At 53.7% G+C, this 18,705-nt stretch overlaps 2 protein-coding genes across 2 annotated transcripts; one reads left to right on the forward strand and one right to left on the reverse strand.

The window, feature by feature from the left end:
• Positions 1-324: 324 nt before the first annotated feature.
• On the reverse strand, positions 325-3,824 carry IUM83_11908 (uncharacterized protein; the record flags this gene model as incomplete). Its single annotated transcript, XM_067936500.1, has 2 exons — positions 325-1,065; positions 3,759-3,824. 2 exons carry the CDS (start codon positions 3,822-3,824, stop codon positions 325-327), a joined length of 807 nt encoding a protein of 268 aa, XP_067792250.1.
• On the forward strand, positions 383-16,905 carry IUM83_11909 (glyceraldehyde-3-phosphate dehydrogenase; the record flags this gene model as incomplete). Its single annotated transcript, XM_067936501.1, has 3 exons — positions 383-699; positions 16,094-16,678; positions 16,899-16,905. 3 exons carry the CDS (start codon positions 383-385, stop codon positions 16,903-16,905), a joined length of 909 nt encoding a protein of 302 aa, XP_067792249.1.
• Positions 16,906-18,705: the final 1,800 nt, after the last annotated feature.

The raw sequence follows: 18,705 nt of genomic DNA on the forward strand, positions 1-18,705 counted from the left end.
GCGCCGGTGGCAATACCACGCGCCATCCATTCGCGGTGTTGATCAGCACCAAGCCGTGCCGTGTCTCGATCTTCGTGCTCTCGTACTCGCCCGCGCTCACAAGTCGCTGCACTAGCCTACTCCTTTTCTGTGCAGTCAAAATGTCTTCGTCCGTCAGCAGGAGTGTCTGCACGCCCACGCACTGCTCGTTCTTCTCGTTCACTGACGTCGCCTGCCGTTCGTTGGCATGCATCGCTACCGATGTCTCAGTTGCAATGCCGTCATCGCCAATAATGGGTCGTACTCGTGGTGCTTCATCTCCTGTCAAATTCCATGGCATCGTCGTCATTTGCTGCCGTCGCCCGCTTCGTTGTAAGGTACCACCGTATCGTGCGACTTGCCCATGTGCGGCCTTGTGCCGCTCGTCTTCGTTATGCCGCCCGTCATCGTCGTGCCGCTCACCACTTCCGCGTCATTCGGGGAATCCGTCGCTGCTCGTGGTGCCCGGACATCGCTGTCCGTGCCCCTTACGTCCTGCCGAACGTCAGTCGTGCTCCTGTCCATGCTGTGGTTTGTGCGGCGCGGTATCCCGCGTACTCCCTTCGTCCACTCAACGCTCGGCATCGTGTTCGCGTTCGAGACTGCTGTCTCGTCGACCACCATAAACCGCACTTCCCGCGATTCCGCCGGCGTTCTCTTCAGTGCCTCTCGTCTCGACATGTGCGTCCACGGAGTGCTCGCCGTCGTCATCGTTGCTGCTTCCACCGTCTCGCGCTTCGTGCTTGACTTGACGGAGCCGTGCTTGCGCTGTTTCGTCGTTCCGGATGATGGTTGTGTTGCGGTTGCCACTGCGATGGCTCGCTCCGCGTCGCCCCCGTCACGGCGTCGTCGTCTGTCATCACGCCGTACGGCGGCATCGTCATTCTGCTGCCCGTCGCTCTCGTTGCCACCGACAACGTCGCTAGCCCATGTCAATCGCCTCCATCGTGGTAGCTGGTCACGCTCGTCGTCCGCGTCGCGCAGTTTGGTGTCGCCGTCGTGCACGGTCACCACTGCGTCAGCTTCGTGTCGGTCGTCGCCTCCGCGCTGGCCCCGTCGTCACCCCCCTCGAGTGGCTGTCCGCCGCCTGCTTCAGATGCTCACCCTCGTTGCTGGGGTCGCCCGCGTACTGCACGTCCGTCGTGCACGTCAAGCAGGTCGCCGCGGTTGTTCTTCGTTCTCGCCGTCTTCTCACTGTCTCGCGGCCGCCACCATTTGCTCGGTATGGAGATCGTTGTCCCGGGCAGAGTCGACCGTCTTCGCCGTGCTTTTCGCTATCTTGTCCGCGGTGCCTGCTGCTGCTGCGGCCGCTCGCCGCTTAGCATTCTTCCGTCTGCCAATCGCTGCTAACACCGTAGCAGTTGTCGGTGCTCGTGACAATGTATCAACGACCACGTTCATCGTTTCCGGCCGATATTGCATATCGAAATGAAACTCCTGCATAGTCAACGCCCACCGGTGTAGCTTTCCCGTCAGGTTTGGACTCGTCATGAGCCATTTCAACGCCGAATGGTCCGTGATGATAGTAAATCGTCGGCCGTATAAATATGGCCTGAACAATTTAATAGACCAGACCACTGCTAGACATTCTAGCTCCATGATCCCGTAATTCGCCACTGTCACGCTATTCACCTTACTTGCGTACGCAACTTGTTGCCATCCACCCCCGCGATCTTGCATGAGGCATGTACCGAGCCCCACCTTGCTTGCGTCGGTTACTAGTCGAAAGGGCAGAGAGAAATCGGGATATATCAAAAGAGGCCGAGTCGCCAGTACCTCCTTCACGTGCTCGAACGCCGTCTGTTGTGCGCTTGTCCATTCCCATTGCACTCCCTTCCGTAGCAGTTTGGTCATAGGCGCCATGATACCGCCAAACCCCTCAATGCAGCGGCGGTAATACCCCGCTAAGTGCACGAAGCGCTTCACTTCAACAACTTCTCGTGGTTGTGGGAAATGTCGCACCGCACTTATGATCCTATCCAAGGGTCGTACGCCATCTGCGCTCAGTTCATGACTAAGGTATTCCATCCGTCGTACTGCAAACACACACGTTTTAAGCTTCAATGTAAGTCCTGCCGCCGCAGGTCTCTCAAGCACGCAAGCCAACTCCAAAATGTGTCTCTCAATTCCTCCACGTGTATAAACCACGATATCATCTAGATAAACTAACCACGTAGTCCGTGTCAGCCCTCGTAGTACATTGTTCATCATTCGCTGAAATGTAGACGGTACGTTAGTTAGTCCAAATGGCATTCGCACGAACTGATACAACCCTTGCTTCGTTGTGAAGGCCGTCTTCGCTTTGTCTTTCTCAGCAACTCGAATCTGCCAATATCCAGCTTTTAGGTCCAAAGTGCTGAACAATAATGCGCCACCAAGTGCCTCGAGAGTCTCATCGATTCGCGGAAGTGGTTAGACATCTTTCTTCGTAATCTTGTTGAGCGCACGATAGTCTACGCAAAACCGTACTTTGCCATCCTTCTTGCGAACAAATACGACGGAACCCCCCCCCCCCCACGCTCCGTCGCCTTCTTCAATTACACCAGCAGCTAACATCTTTTTCACACTGGCTCGATCACCGAATCCTCGGCTTGCGCCTGACGCCGTCTCAAAGGGCGCTGCGTCACCCGTATCAATATGGTGTTCCGTGCTGAGCACCGCGGCAGGTGGACAATCGCAAGTGTCTGCCGTCAGCTGGCGGTACACACGCAACAGCCGCACTATTAACTTTCTGCTCGCGTCGTCCTTGGTGCCAATGTTCACGTTCGTCTCGTCCTCCAGCGACTCATCACTACCGCCTAATCCGTTAAGCCACTCGTGGATCCGCCCACGGCGCAATTCTCCGTTCATTTGCAATAGCTCTACGCTGCTATCTAGCGGTACTCATTGACTCAACCCTTGTCTTGCGGACCATCGCGACTGCGCGTTCTTCGTGTTCACTACCGGCACTATCGCTTTGCCGTTCTTGACCTTTGTGACTATCGCTGCCAACATCACCGCGCCGGTGTACTTCGTAGGCAGGAAGACGGCTACTTCATCATCATTCGCCGCTACTGCCACCTCGACCGGTGTCACTGCACATGCATCAATTTCCGTTCTTCGCACTATTCGCACAGCAGTCACTCGTGCTCCATTACCGTCGCCGCTCGTCCTAAACGGAATGACCACTATCCGGCCCTCCGTAGTGTAGCGAATTTCATTCCGATCAAAATCCATAGTTGCCCCATGCTCACGCGTGAAGTCAACGCCAAGGAGGAACTCGTCCGTGCATCCGGACACAATACATGCCTCCACACGAACGATTTCACCAAAGACACTACGCATGGGGAACTCCCACACACACACACACACACACAATGTCCAACAAAAAGCCACCAATGCCTTCTACATAGTCGACAGGGGCTACTCGCTTGATTCGATCGCCGAACTGCATCCAATCGGTGCCCACCACCGTGTACCTCGCTCCGCTGTCGAACTTCACCTGACTCCTCGCGCCCGACACTTCCACGATCGCGGTGGGGAGCCCATCATCCGCTCCAATGTACTCCACCATCTCTCCAAGAACTGACCGTCACTCATGCGCTGCTGCTCCGCCACTCTCTCAAGCTCTGCGCTGCTTTGGCGACCAATCAGAACCTTTGAACGCTCGCGTTTCACATGCGGGCGAGCCTCTCGTCATGCAACACGTGCTTGTTCGACTTCGCCACGCTCAGGGGATCGCCGCCCGCTTCACTGCTCACCTCGCTAGTCGCATCGCCGTCCGTAGCCCCGTCGCTATCTGAATCGCTCACCGCCGCCTCGTTCATCGTCGCGGGCGACGTCCCACCGACTCACCCGTCACCATCGTTGTCGTGGACGCTGGTGCACTCGCACTGATCGCCACCAAGCACGCTTTCGCTGTGCTGCTTCTCGTCACCGGGACTGGCTCCGCCGTGGCCTTCTCCATCGAGGTCTCTGAGGCGAGGCCGATGAAACCTTGATCGTCCAGGGTGTTTTGTATAGCGTAACCCAGGAAAATACTGGGGGTCAACAGAAGAAGAAGAAAACCCAGAGTACCGCAAGCAAATCCTGAATTCCAGCCCTCATTGTTTGGCGTGAGTACCTTGCGTAATCCCTGTCGGCTCGTTTATCTTCGACGGAACAGCCCTACTGGTGTTGTAAAAGCAGCCTTCGAATAAACGCCGAGGTGCACGTCTAGTCCAGAACGCGTCCTCGATGGTGATGGCAAACCCAGAATTTCAGATCACACTACAACTAGCCGTCACTTTTGGACCCTCGGACAGTGGGTTACTCACACACTAGCCTCATTGGAGTCTGAAATCCAGGCGCCTAGCTCGCCTGAATACTCGCAAATACATGCACCACCCTCCATTAAGAGGGAAAATACAATCACTATCAGTTAACCTTCCCGTCACACGCAGCAGTCAATACAATATCCTGGAAGCGACTACTTAGCACTCCAGAACACAATCGGGAACATGAAATGGGCTACCACGAGCAAAGCAAGTGACCCAACTAGGATATGAAATCGATGGATCACCCCAGGAAGCACATGGCGTCTCTGATCACCACCTAACTGGACTTAGGGTAGGCGGAGCTCACACAGACGACTCGTCCTTGTAGTCGATGTGCCCTTAATGTCCCGCGGTCGTAGTCTCAGGACCTATGGATTTCCGACGGCAGGCTTGGCCGAAGTCACTTGCGCGTTACAGGGAAATTGAACTCTGTTTGGTTATCGACTACACTATCACTTCTCTCTTCTGCACCTTTCTTCGGGCAATTGTCTTCGGTTCACTATGCTTCAGGTCGAATATCTTGGCTTCAGTATACCTTGGGTTCAGCGGTCCTGACTAGTGACGACTTCGGTGTCGAGAAAAAACGCACCTTCGTCGTGGGCTAACAAATGACTTGGTTTCACCATGCAGTGAGTCCGTTGGCTTGGTTGCAGTATAGTGTGAGCACTCTTCTTCTTCTCTTCGAAAAAGTAGAGAGGTCTTTGTGGATTCTCGACTGATCTTCAAGCCACACATCACTTGATTGGAAACTGGCCTCAAACTGGCTCCAAACTTGCTTTGCATTCACACTCAGGATTCCACTTGGTATCTCGGGTGATTCTTGAAATCTTGGTGTAACTTGGTGAATCTTGGATGTCGGCTTGGGAGATACTTGGTTTTAGTATAGGACGTCTGGATTCACGGTCTAGTCCCAGGATTCCATCTTGAAATCATGGGGCACTTGTCTTCACACAAGTGAATCTTGGGTTTCCGTGGTGCACGCTGGGTACAAACTCTTCTTCAGCACAGACTAGCGTGTAGTTCCACAAGCATCAACTTGTACGGCTTCTGGCGCGTGATGGCGGTGGTGGTAGTGGGTGTTTCTTGGTACTTGATCCATCTTGTCGCTCTGGACCACAGCAAGACGAGGTGTACTCTGGGATACATTCTCCAGAGACACTTTCCGCCAGCCTTTAGGCACTCGTCGTAAGGGAAAGTCCAGTGGCTGGACTGAATGCACTTGTTGAATCCTGGGTGTGCACGCCCAGGATTTCACATTTCCAGCCGGTTGGGCCCATCTGCGGTCGGGCGCAGGATTTTTTTCCACAAGAACACGCCCCATCCCTGTCGCCACTCATGTCACACGGGTATGACCGTACCGCATCTTCTCTCTCCACCAATCGCAGCCCGATACAGACTCCTAGTCAAACCAGTGACGGATCGTCGTCAGCGAAAATCTGGGGCCGCTATGTGTCATGTCGTCCACCATCATCGTCTCCTCACTCGTATCCTCGTTCAGCTCCTCGTGCGCGTCGTTCGCTGCGCCGTCGTCCATCACTGGCGCGGCGTTCACACTAGTCGCGGTGCGCGGACCCCTCGTCGCACTCATACGCACGAACTGTTTATCCTGCTCGGGCACACTTTGAGAACCGTGCTCGTCTTCCTCACGCCCGACTCCGTCGTGCCCACAGTCGCCACCAGCGACTCGTTCGCTTGCACCGCCGTGTTCTCCTTCGGCGTCGCGTCCGCGTCCGTCGTCACCGACACGTCCGTCACCGACGCCGTTACATGTGGCACCAATGCCAACACGCGGGGGCTGCTCATCGTCATCTCGTCCACGGTTGCCGCCGCCGACGCACTTAGCTACGCGTCTTCTCCAGCGCCAAGAGGGTCTGCGCCTTCTCCAGGCAGACGTCCATCGTTCGCCCTCCGTGTCACTTTATCCTTGTCTCGTTGTTCATGCTGGTGGTCAGCTCGCACATATCGCGTAGCTGCCATCGCTGGACGTACGGTGGCTACGTAGATAGCAGCTCGCACTGTGTCTTTCGCCTCTGCCTCCTCCATCATCTCCACGACCGAAGTCGCACCGTCGTTGCGCGGGTGTACCGCTCCCGTCATCGTGCGCACAAGGACACCTCTCCTCGCCCTGCGTTCCTTGTTCACGTCGGCATTTACCGCCCTCGTCTCGCTCATCTCGCCAGAGTCGGCCGCGCGTGGCGCCTCTCTGTTCCGTACATCGTCTCTTCCGTTCACCAGCCGAACAGTCGTCGTCTGCTCAGCTCTTCTCGTCCTCTTCGTGTCGGTCGCTGGCGCAACCTTCACCTGCTTCCGTTTATCATTATCATCTGCCGCCAGCCCTTCCAGCCAGGGTTTTTCACCTCTCAGTGGACGCCATACCCCCTCAATCGCGCCCGCTACTCGTTTCCACCGCTGAACGTGGCTTACGCCCACGCTGTTCCATATAGGCGTCATTTTGCGCCTTCGCATCAGCGTTGGTGCATGCTCGTGCGTAGTGCCCAGGCTGGTGACACGCAAAACACTTCGACTCGTTCGGGCACTGCGTTGCCCAGTGGCCTGGCTGACCGCAGTGGAAACATACTCCGTTGTTCGGACGGCTCGTGCCGCTTGACCAGCAGTTCACGCGCTTCTCTTCCGTCGTCATCGATGTATCTCGCCTCTTGTCTCTGCTAGCCTGTTTGACTGCCGCTTTGAGCTGCTTGTGCGGTTTGGCGTCGAACGCGTCGCCACTGGACTGGTCTGTCTCGTTCTTCGACCGAAACTTGATAGCTCTCTTGCCTGATGCTTGGCGCTCGTCGTCACCTTCGCGGCCGTTCGCTTCCTTTCCGACCGACCTGCGAGGCACGTACCAGTACTTACCGTTCCAGACGTGTCCCGGAGGCGGACCCCACGTATCGGTGGCCTTGTTATAGACACCCCGGGGGTACGTAAAGAGCGCCACATGCTACATGCCCCTCCTGGTCATTATGCCCTCTTTTATTGCTCAGCATTTCGGCTGGCAGGCTCATACCTCCGATCCGAGGTATCGTTTGCCCCGTCGTTCCAGCCATCGGTATCAAGTACGGCCTCGGTGCCATGGCCCACGGCAATCCGCTGTTCAACATCCCTTGGGCGACGTTGTCCATCGGGTCGTCGATCTCGGTGATCTTGTCTACGGCCTCTTCTAGTGTCTTCGGCCCTGGTTCTTGCCGGTCAACCTTCCGCGGAGTCTTGGCAAGGCACAGATAAAATTGCACGAGTTGGCCGCGGTCATGCACGCTGTTACGGCCGATGACGTCGCGCAGTCCAGCCGCAAAATCTACATACGTTTCTCCAGGCATCATCGGCCGCATGCTTACGTGCCACTCTGCCGCTGACTTGTCCTTGCGTTCACCGTAGCGGCATAACAGAGCTTTCTTGAGGTTCGACCACTTCCTCTCCCTCGTAGATAGCCTCCGGTTCATGTTAACCCACCATTTGGCGGCATCGTCCATCAGTTTGTTGCCTAGGATATAGTAGAACGCACCGTCCGGCCACTTTTCTCGTCCCGACTCTTCAGCTCCTTGGAGGGTCAAATCTACACGGTCACTCCACGTCGAAACCGATACCTTCGGCGATGGCGTGTAGGTCGGAAGGTTCAGATCCTTGACATTCTTCCATCGTGAGTGCCTCTCACGACGCACTCGTCGTCCGCGTCATTCGCTCCGTCGGCGCCGTCCGCTGACGTCGTCGTCCGAGCTATCGCTCGAGTCGTCGCCACCGTCACCGTTCACACTCCGTTGTCGTCGGAATTGCTGGGGTGCAGAGCTTAGTCGCCGGCACCACCTACACGCGTCGTGCGCTGCCGCCGCTCGTCTCAGCGTCCGCCCGCAGCACTTCTTCACGTGCCGTTCGTTGTTGCGCACCCCGTTCGGTTCGTTCGTCCACACGCGCGTCCGCAGCACGCGCCTCCTCTCGACTGCGCGTGTTCTCCACAACCTGAGCTTGGAGGCTGGATATAGCCGTCGCATGTTGGTGCAGCGTATTGGCAATGTCCGCTATTTCCTCCGCAGGCACTTATGTCGTTCCCTCGTTGCTTTGTTTGGTATGCTCACTCGCCATGGCACCGGTCCCCTCCTGTCGCGTCGGCTCCTCCGTCTCCGCGCTCCGTTCTTGCGTCGCTTCAGACGCTGGCGTAGGCTCTTGGACGCCGCGGATAAAGGCCTTCGTCACTTCCGCCGCACGTCTGTACGCCTGGGCTGGAAGATCGTGGGTGCTGTGCTCATCAGCTTCGCCCTGGCTCGACTCGTCGTCATCGTCGGTCTGGACCAGCAAGTCCTTGGCCTGGCGTCGGGTGATGCGCTTCGACTTGCCAGCCTTGAAGGCCGACTTCGTGCGCATGGGAGTCAAAGTCGTCATGGGCGATGTCTTCGCCGCTGATTCACTCTCCAACTCGCTCGTACCGCTCAATTGAGGCCCCTGTATGACCACCATGTGCCGGTCCACTTATATTGCCCGGACAGCTGGGAAGGTGGTATGCTCACGCTGCTAGGTCACTCGTGAGCTTCGTAGTCTCAACACAGTACCGGCCGTCAGAGATCCACTTGATCTCCCCCTGCCGGAACGCCCGCCTCGTGCGTTTGTTTCAATTTCATTAAGAGATTAATCAATAGCCCAATAGAGCTAGCAAATGTCAACACTATACTCATCCTCGTCTTCGTACAACCACTAGCACGCGTTCAAGTAGCACGCCGACTGTCCCCAGATCCCGCGCGTGACGCTTCTGAAACATCCCGGGATCTCAGTGTCTGCCGTGGCTTCCACCCACGTCGTACGCCGCCTGGAACCCACTCATCCACTGCGTTCTGCCGCACTTGTAGCCCACAGTGATGTCTCCGCCACCACACCCGTTCTCATTTGCTCTCCACTCGGGGAGCAGTCTCTCCACATCGTCCACTCCTTAAGAGGGGCGCTCATTTCGCCGTCGCACCGCAAGTTTACTCAACCGACCTCTTGGACGTACTTCAACGCGCTCGGCAGCACGGCGGGCGCGCTCTTTGCCAGTACCCACCCTCCGTTCGTGCCACTCGCACGGCTGATTCTCCTCAGCGTTCCCGCAACTCATCCACAACAAACTCGCTTTTGGATCGTCGTGCTCACTGCACTCGTCGCGCATGTCGCGTTCGGCGAGCACGTCACATTCACCGCGCACATGGTGTTCATATCGTAGATGTGCCTGCCGAAGGCCCGACCGTAGGCCTCCACTGTTATAATCATTTGTTCGGAGTGACGGGTGTAGAAATTTCAGTTCGAGTACCCACTACAATTTGAAATTCAGAGTTAATTCACTTGCATGTAACGTAAAATACCGAATAATGTGCGGTAGAGTATTTGAACACCATGTGAATTAAGCGCCCTCCTCTAGGGCGTTCTACAACTAACACAACACCATCAATATAGCACGGGCTTAATTGAATGCCTGTCGTGTATACATATACCCTTCACTCTAATTAGTCATGCCATGACTAATAATGGTGTACGATTCTCGCCAGGCAAAACCTAATTTTCAAATCGCATTTCTGCTTCATAAATTCACAGTTCATTAGGACTGTGTCTAGTGTCCCGTCGCTGACTATTCTTGACTTGTCTCCCCAGTCCTAATTTTATTTCTGTCATGTTTTACTTCACAACCGGTACCGTACTGGTATATATGTTACTTACTACTAACTTAACCGATACTTAGCGATAGTAGAGAGGCACGCGAAACCTGTCACGCAGCGATAAATACCGGGGACCGGGGAATACCGGACGCCGCGCCGCGGCCACTGCCCCAGCCACCACGACCGTCCGAAAATGGAGGGCATAGCAAATAAAAGGAAATGGTGCAGAAGCGCCCACTACACTGGCTGATGAATGAATTTGATGCTTTGAATAAAATGAATACATACAGTAACCGGTAAAGCTATTTATTTATTCACTATTCAATGGAATGCATTTGGTAGCGACTGATGCAGCTCCAAGGCGTCTAGCCAGCCCGGCACCGACGGTCCGGGCCATTTTGGTGGCGGGGGCGGATGCGGGGACGGTACAGGGGTATGCACATGCTTGCTTGCATGCTTGCGTAGCTGCTACTAGTTTTGCGATGCACATTCGGAACTGCGGATAGGCTGTCTTGTTTTGCCTACGGACACGACAAGCAAACACAGTATTAACAAATAGTGAACTGTAGTCTAATCAAACCCGGCGACTTGAGACTCGAAGGGACGTGCGGTCTTGCTTTGCGTGCAGGTTAGATCGCTCATCCGTAAATGCTCGCGGCACTTCAAGCTGCCGCCTTCACTCTTCAATTTGCTGCGTTGTCGGGAGGCGCGTTCGGGCGCAGGGGAGCTGCACAGCGAGCGGTGGAGCTGCGCATGGAAAGCGCGGCGACGGTGGTGGTGGCGGCGCTGGATGCGTGAGAGGTGCGTTACGACGCGCTGGGGGAGTTGTTTGCGGTGCACCGTGCTTGTGTGCTGTACGTGGTTTAAGATCGGAACGAGCGGTGGAGCAGTGAAGAATCATGATGTTTACTGGCAGTAGCCCTGCTGAAGCATGAGATTTGTAGTACAACGGGCTAGCATTTTTTTTTTTTTACCAAAGCGTTTCGGACTGGAAAAGCTGTGTGTTCTGAAGTCTAGCCAATTTATCAATCGCTGTATCCATCGAAGCGATCACGAAAGCCTACGTATAATGAACTCCAGTCATTTTATCAATCGCCTTATCCCCTGGAGAGACGAGGCTGTCTTTTATTGCCTCGATATAGGACTGCCCATTCCTGTTGCTCACTCAACAAGTTCTGCGGTAGACGTTGGCATTCGTGAAATTGCCTGACTTGGACTAAATCCTCGATTGTGGGGTTGACGAGAGCCACTGTCACACAAAATCATGAAGGACTACTGTGTGAAGCGGAAAATAGTTAAAATGGGAACTGGCGATGAAGGTGAATATGGTGGCCATGTGTGGCTCCAACCAACGGTCTTGCAATATGCAGTAGTGGGAACGGAGGTTAGTCGAAGTGACTTATCCGACAGTAGTGATACCGACCTTTCGAAGCACTTGGATATCGATCGGCAACGCGAAGTCAACTGCATTCGTCAACAGCGATATCGAGCGAGAAAGTACCACCGAATTCAAACAATTGGCGCAACTAACATTCATGTTAATGCCGCGGGGATGCACACAGTTATGGACGAGAAAGTTGTTGATGGGTGTGCTACGGTTGGTAGAAGCATCGGTGTAGTTGGGCACTCAATTAGGACTTCTGGTGATGTAATAAATAAAACAATCTACCGATGATACAAACCGTGGATATATAAAACGAGGCGCTAGCGGTGGATCGGATGTTGAGAAAGTGGATGAGTGCTGTCACGTGTCCATCGACACCGGAGTTAATGACGCGGGTAATAGGGCCAGGATCAACAACAACGCAATCGGCATCGAAAGCAGCAGCAGCGAAGTCGAGACCGGCAACAACTGCGTGAGGGCGTGGCCGAGGAATCATTCGAAATCGAGCTGAGTGACAATGAAAGAGCCGAGGGCATGAGACGTCTTCAATCCACACTTGGGGCGAACAGTTTGGACGAGTGTGTGCACCGTGTGCGATCGCTTTGCGGTTCGCAAAGACTCACGAAGGGTGAGCGACATGGACTGGAATTACAAGGATAAGATGAAAGCTATGCTGTCAGAGCGGGACAGCCTTCCGAGTGAATTGGTGGGCAGTATCTAGCCCCTGTGTATATGGAAGACTTAAAAGATGTAATGGTATCGCCTCGTGGAATGAAATGCTATGTAAACGAAAGCTATGCTCCTCGGGCTTGGTTTACGGTTCGTTGTCCTTACGGGATATAATACGACAACAACGTCAGACGTGTATTCATGCAAACTAGTAAACGTTTGTGAAAACATGGATATGGCAAAATTTCGTGCCGTCTCGCAACTGGACGACTATCTATTTCATGGACTCGTTCGTTCGACTCTTGGAAGGGTTCACGCAGCCCCTTTCTCGAAGTTATTATGAATAACATGAACGACTATTACAACGGTCTCGAAAAGGCGGAAGCCCAGAGTAAAACAGCGAAAGAGACGCGGGACAGCAATGTCCATGTTGACGACAGCAGTAGCGATGGGAAGGACGACCTTTTCGACTCCGGAGACACTATTGACGTTCGCGATGACACCATGAGAGCGAATGACGAGGACGAGATTTGGGAACTGGAAAACGACAAAACTATCGTTCTTGATAGCGTTTCACTTGATCCCGTCGTTTGTCTGACCTCGATGCCCCTGGTAATAAGGTTTCTCAGATGAGCAGTATTTTGGAGAGGCATGAGATTCTTGACGGCACCGTTTCAAATTTAGAATTCGCTCCAGACAGAATATTGAGTTGGATTACGAGCGCATTACCTCCTGTTATACTCGTGAAGAAATGGGTCCAAGATGTGCGAACAACTTAACGACAAGCTAGGTTATGCTTTTCAGCTCATAGGCCAAACGCTTTTGTTGCGGTGGAGGCATGCGGAGGGTTTACAAGTATCGGGTGGTGCTATTGACTCGGTGCTACGTGATAGTCAGCTGCGGGTGTTTCTCGGTGGCGAAGGCGGAACCGAAAAAAAGTCGTATAATTAACGCAGTACATGCACTATGTCGTAGCGGGGGGAGGGGGGGGGGGGGGCTCCGATTGCGTACTGAAACCTGCGCTGACAGGTAAATCGGCTACACTGAATGGTGGAAGAACTTTAGCGAGCTTTTTGCTCCAGATACGGCTAAACCGATCATCAGATTATCTTGCTTATCTCGATTTGATAGTCATTGACGAAATCGCAATGATGAAAAATATCAGCCATCCCAATTGGACAAAAGATTGCGTGCTGCAAAGCGTGTTGCTAGTGTAGCTTTTGGAGGCATTCACCTGGTACTTGTTCGAGATTGTTTGCCGTTGCCACCTGTGGGAGGGTTGCCCTTGTTCATAGATCCTACAAAACGCAAACGAAAAGCTAAAATTTCTGCTGAGGAACTCACAGGCTATGAACCATGGCGATCGCTTACAGCTGCAGTCGTGCTGGATGAATCGGTCCTATTTGATAAGATACTGAATGGGGGCGTGGTTGCCAGCAAGCTCGAAGAGGTGTTTGGACTCCTGAGTTTGTTCGAATCATTAACACGCGTGTTCTCACAATCGAAGAAGCCCTGGATGTCGCAGCCACCAACACGCGCTTTAAACCCTTCTTAAAACCAGACAACGCCACCAGGATCGATACCAATCGTTTATATCTACGGCTGCAAAATTGCTTCCAGAAGGTGAGCATCCCGTACGCATTGTGACAAATTTAAAGGGAAAACTGGACAAATTGAATCGATCGGAGGTCCGCATGGTGATGTCTCTTTCTGATACAAAGTTTTGTCGAATGGCTCCATATCTTGATCTTATCACAGGTATGCCAATTCAGGTGACACAGAATAGCAGAGCAGAACAAAATGGTTGCTAATGGCACGCTTAGCGATTTGAAAGGGATCGGTTGCCACCCTGAGACCACGTTTCGATTGGTTCACGATGCCGTAGCACATATGACAGTGAAATACCCAGCATACCTCCACCAGCTGCCATTGTGCGAATTGACCGCGGTGAGTCTGCTAAGACAATGCAAGGATGCGACGACGCAAACCTATATCATCTCTTCTTTGACGCTCAGGCATACAATCCGTGCGATATCTCTTTGGCCGGCTGTGTAAAAGGAATGCCTCACACACTGTCGTTGAGAATTCAGCAGTCTCCACACGTATGCGCTGTAGCATTAACTGTTTACAAGTCCAAGGTGAAACCTTGGAACGAAGAGGCTCGGTTGGAACAGCTGAGCTTAGACACGATCAGAAGGCTCCTCCTGTGACGACAAGTCGCGCTCTCGTTCTTCTAGATTTTTGTCTGCAGCCCCAGCTTTGCCTCTCGCTCTACCAACGACTGTTCCTTCATCGACAGCGTTTCAGCCGGCTTCTCTAAAGTGTGTGTCTTGGTTTCTTGAGCGACACGTTGTTCCCGGAGTTGAACTTCGGAGGCGACCAGCTTTTTGTGCTCTGCTTGCATCTACTGAGAGTGGGCCTGCAGTATGTCGTCGCACACTTTCGCTAGCTTATTCTTGGACTCGGTCAGGTTCGTCTTAGTAGCATCCAATCCCCCCCCCCAAGCTATTCGAAACCAATCGCACATTTTCGAGATCTTCAATCAATACATGCTGATTCGCTTGCATCGGGTTTTGCTTGTCCTGGTAATGCTTCAAGTCAACGACAGCCTTCGCTTGAAGAAGGGAGATTTCTTCCTGTAGCTTCGCATTTGTCTGGATTAGTCCAGAGTTGTCGGTCATCGGCGAGTCTCCTCGCACGGGTTTCGACACACAATCGTCTGACACGAAAAACCTGGCGGCCGCCAATTATTGCGCAGCTTCCTTTAGTTCACGCTCCGCTATACTGTCTTGGTCCGTCATGCTGCCTTGTTTGGCCCCGCCCCGCTGTCCTGCCACGGTGTCCTGCTCTACCACGCTGTCCTGCTCCACCGCGCTATCTTGCTCTGCTTTGCTTGTTGAGGTAAGTGTCGTAGGTCCAACATGCCTCCCTTCCGAGCCCCCTCCTTCTGCCACCGCGATGTCTTGCTCTGCTCCGCTGTCTTGCTGCACCCTTGGACTCGCCGCCCCTTTTTTCGCAACCGACCCTCTTCGTACGCGAGCTTGATTTCTCGCAGCAGCCACGGTTCATATGCAGCAAGTCGTTCCTGAAGTTGATCTTCGTAGGCGACTTGAGCGCTTAGTATGAATTCGATTCGATAGAAGATAACTTATTCGATTAACATAAAATACTATGCCGGGATTCGTTAAAATACAGCCCGGCCGTTTCAGGCGTATTTAGTAGGGGGAGCCGTAAAACCTTAATCTATACGCTCGCGAGTTGAATTGTTTTGTTTAGATCCCTTGGGCCTCTGCTCAGGGCTGCTGTTAATTCCTTCGCCTTCCTTGTTACGCGCTGCTTGATACCTTGTTGTCAAACGCGAGCCTGGAAGTTAGCCAGCTTGAATGGCTCACTCAGCTTTCGACGCTGTCGATTCCCACTCTCATCATTAGCGGCGAGCAGCTTGTAGTTAAGCGCTGCACATGCGGCAGGAACCAATTCTTTCGGCAGATCTAGTTCTGTTGGCGGCGACGCAAAGCACGGCTTTAACTTATCCGTCTTATGATTCTTGCGACCTCCACCGCCACCACTTCCAGATTTCAGCTTGGGGACCGCATTCTCTTTTTCGCTTTTTTTCAGTGGTAGCGTCAGAGGTACATGTATTGAGTTTCTTTGGCATCGTTGGCGCCGGTTCTCGCGCTCTCAGTGATCCTCCAGTTTGCCAACGTTGGTAAATGCGAATGGATCCAACGCTCCCGCCATAAAGGATCGGTGGGCAAGTATTTGTTCCACGATAACGTCCAAACTCGTTTATTTACGAGGCCAGGTCGTTACTTATTGGCCGACATTTCCCTGAGCCTGAGCAAGTCGCCATCGGCATCAACGGCTTCGGCCGCATCGCCAGCACCCGCCGCCTCGTGTGTCGCGCCGCCATCGAGAACCCCAAGACCAAGATGGTGGCCATCAACGACCTGTTCATGGATCAGGAGTACGTGGCGTACATGTTCAAGTAGGACTCGATGAACGGCAAGTTCGCCCGCGCAGCAATTACCAAGGACGGCAACCTGGTGGTGGACGGCGAGGTGATCCACGTGCTCGCGGCACGCAACTCATCACAGATCCCGTGGGGCTAGGCCGGCCACGTACGTGTGCGAGTCGACGGGCGTGTTCACGACGACGGAGAAGGCCAAGGCCCACATCGAGGGCGGCTGCAAGAAGGTGGTGATCTCTGCGCCGCCCAAGGACGCCACGCCCATGTACATGATGGGCGTGAACCACAAGGAGTACGACGGCTCGGCGCCCGTGGTGTCGAACGCGTCGTGCACGACGAACTGCCTGGCGCCGCTGGCCCAGGTGATCAACGACAAGTTCGGCATCGTGGAGGGTCTGATGACGACCGTGCACGCGACGACGGCGACGCAGCTTCCCGTGGACGGCCCTGCGAAGGGCGGCAAGGACTGGCGCGGCGGCCGTGGCTGCGGCCAGAACATCATCCCGTCGTCGACGGGCGCCGCCAAGGCCGTGGGCAAGGTGCTGCCGGTGCTGAACGGCAAGCTGACGGGCATGGCGTTCCGCGTGCCGACGCCCGACGTGTCGGTGGTGGACCTGACGTGCCGTCTTGAGAAGCCTGCGTCCATGGACGCGATCAAGGCCGCCGTGAAGGGCGCGTCGGAGGGCGAGCTGGCCGGCATCCTCGGCTACACGGAGGACCAGGTGGTGTCGAACGACTTCCTGCACGACAAGCACTCGAGCACGTTCGACGCGGACGCGTGCATTGCTCTTAACGACACGTTCGTGAAGCTGGTGTCGTGGTACGACAATGAGTGGGGCTACGTGAATCGCCTCGTGGACCTGGTGCTGCACATGCGTGTCATAGCAATTGTTATATAGAAATGCCACTAAAAGTATCAAGTTTCAGGTTCGAGGTGTTTGCAGAAGAGGCTAGTGTTTCGATCGTGGTTAGTAAAAACTATACAACTTTCACGTTCAAGTTATTTATCAAACAAAGCAACACCTACCCTACGCATAAACACACATGCAAAGCGCTACTCCAATCCAATTCCGTGGCACGATGCATCGCGGTTACGGGGAGTGGCTATCTTGGAAGCAGAAGCCATGGAATCGGTTGAGGTGTTTGCGGACGCAAGGCGGGCCACTGCCTAGATAATTGCACCTCCAAGCAAAACGGAGTGTTGCCAACGTAAGGCACAAATTGCGGTTGGTGATGTTCAATATCGCGCTCATAGCTCGGCATGCCAAGTCATGCGTGGAGGCAAGCATTCGCCGTATCGTAACCCCGCGGAGAGTAGATAAAATCTCCTCGAAACAGCATAATGTCACACTTGCTCAGATGAACTTCTCTAATTCGGATTTCAGAGCGATCTGCGCGTTCCAACCATACCCATGCAGGTAGGTGTCATCTTGCAACACTATAATGACCGACCCGGGAATGGAGCAGGGGTCCGTGAGCGCGCTGGTATCCGTTGTCGACGGGAAATCACATCGAACAGGCTGATCGATGCTTCCAGCGGTTTTGAGAAAGCGCCAATCGCTCGCTTCGGCTATCGGGAAAATGGTTTGTAAATTTGCTTGACGGAAGCAGAAATGCTGCACGATTCTCGATCCGGTAGATACGCTTCCTCGATAGATGTTTTCGTGTACACGATCGAATACATCGCTGAACCAGATGAGACCGGAGCTTTCCTTGCGGGTCATGCTGCGCCGCTCGTGGACTTTGTCGTGGGGAATGGCGGATAAGCGGACAATGTAGCCTTTTATAGCAACCTTGGGGGGGGGGGGGGGCATAACGAGTCGATGGGCGACGTGTTAGTGAGTAGTGAACGGCACGTTTCTAAATGCCAAGTGCTTCGAGAGACATATCTTATGCATGCCGCTTATGGTTCAAGGAGAGGGTAGCTTATACAGGTAGTGAATGCACAGGTAATGTATACGCAGGTAAAGCGATGTGAACGATGCACTAGTTGAGGAATTCTATCTTCAAGAGAGATGCGTCGATAGTGATATCCGGTATCTTTTAAAACAGGGCGCGGTGGCGGCTCTACCTACAAATATGATCTGGCCGCCGTGTGTTCGCTTGCAAACAACGTGTGCTTATCGTTCGCTTGGAAAAGTGCGACGAGAGTCCCCGCGCTTAAGTTATGCAGTAGAATTACTAGGTTTATGTAGACCGCGTGTACTATAGCAACGATACACGAGTTGTAGAATTCTATCTTCAAGCGAGATGTGCCATAGTGATGTCCTGCATCGTCTAAACCAGGTTGCGACGACTGTATGAATATGATCGATCCAACATGTGTTCGCCGCGTGCGAACAAGCAAGCGTCTGCGAGGTCATTTAACTTATGCATGCGCGCTATCGTACGCATGGAAGAGCGCGGTGAAAGCGTCCTGGTACTTACGGACTACACAAGGCGTAAGTCTAATACATAACGTAGGTGCTGATAGTGCGATGATGAAGAAACTGTGCAATTGTATTTTCAAGCGATATGCGTCAATAGCATGTCCTGTATCTTTTAAAACAGGTCACGGCGGTTCTATTTACGACCCGAGTGGTATTGTGTGTCTCCAGAACAAGCTTGCTTGCACTCTACGCTGCGCTCAGTTAAGACGGCATGAATCGACGTGATACGACGTCTTGTGTCCTCTCCAAACATGATACAAGACACACTCTTCATTCGCCAGCGAATTAGTAGTGAATGGCGCTAGCGCCATTCACACTTTTGACG

This window comes from Phytophthora cinnamomi (genome assembly GCF_018691715.1).
Source record: "Phytophthora cinnamomi strain GKB4 chromosome Unknown Contig37, whole genome shotgun sequence".
Taxonomy (NCBI): Eukaryota; Oomycota; class Peronosporomycetes; order Peronosporales; family Peronosporaceae; genus Phytophthora; species Phytophthora cinnamomi.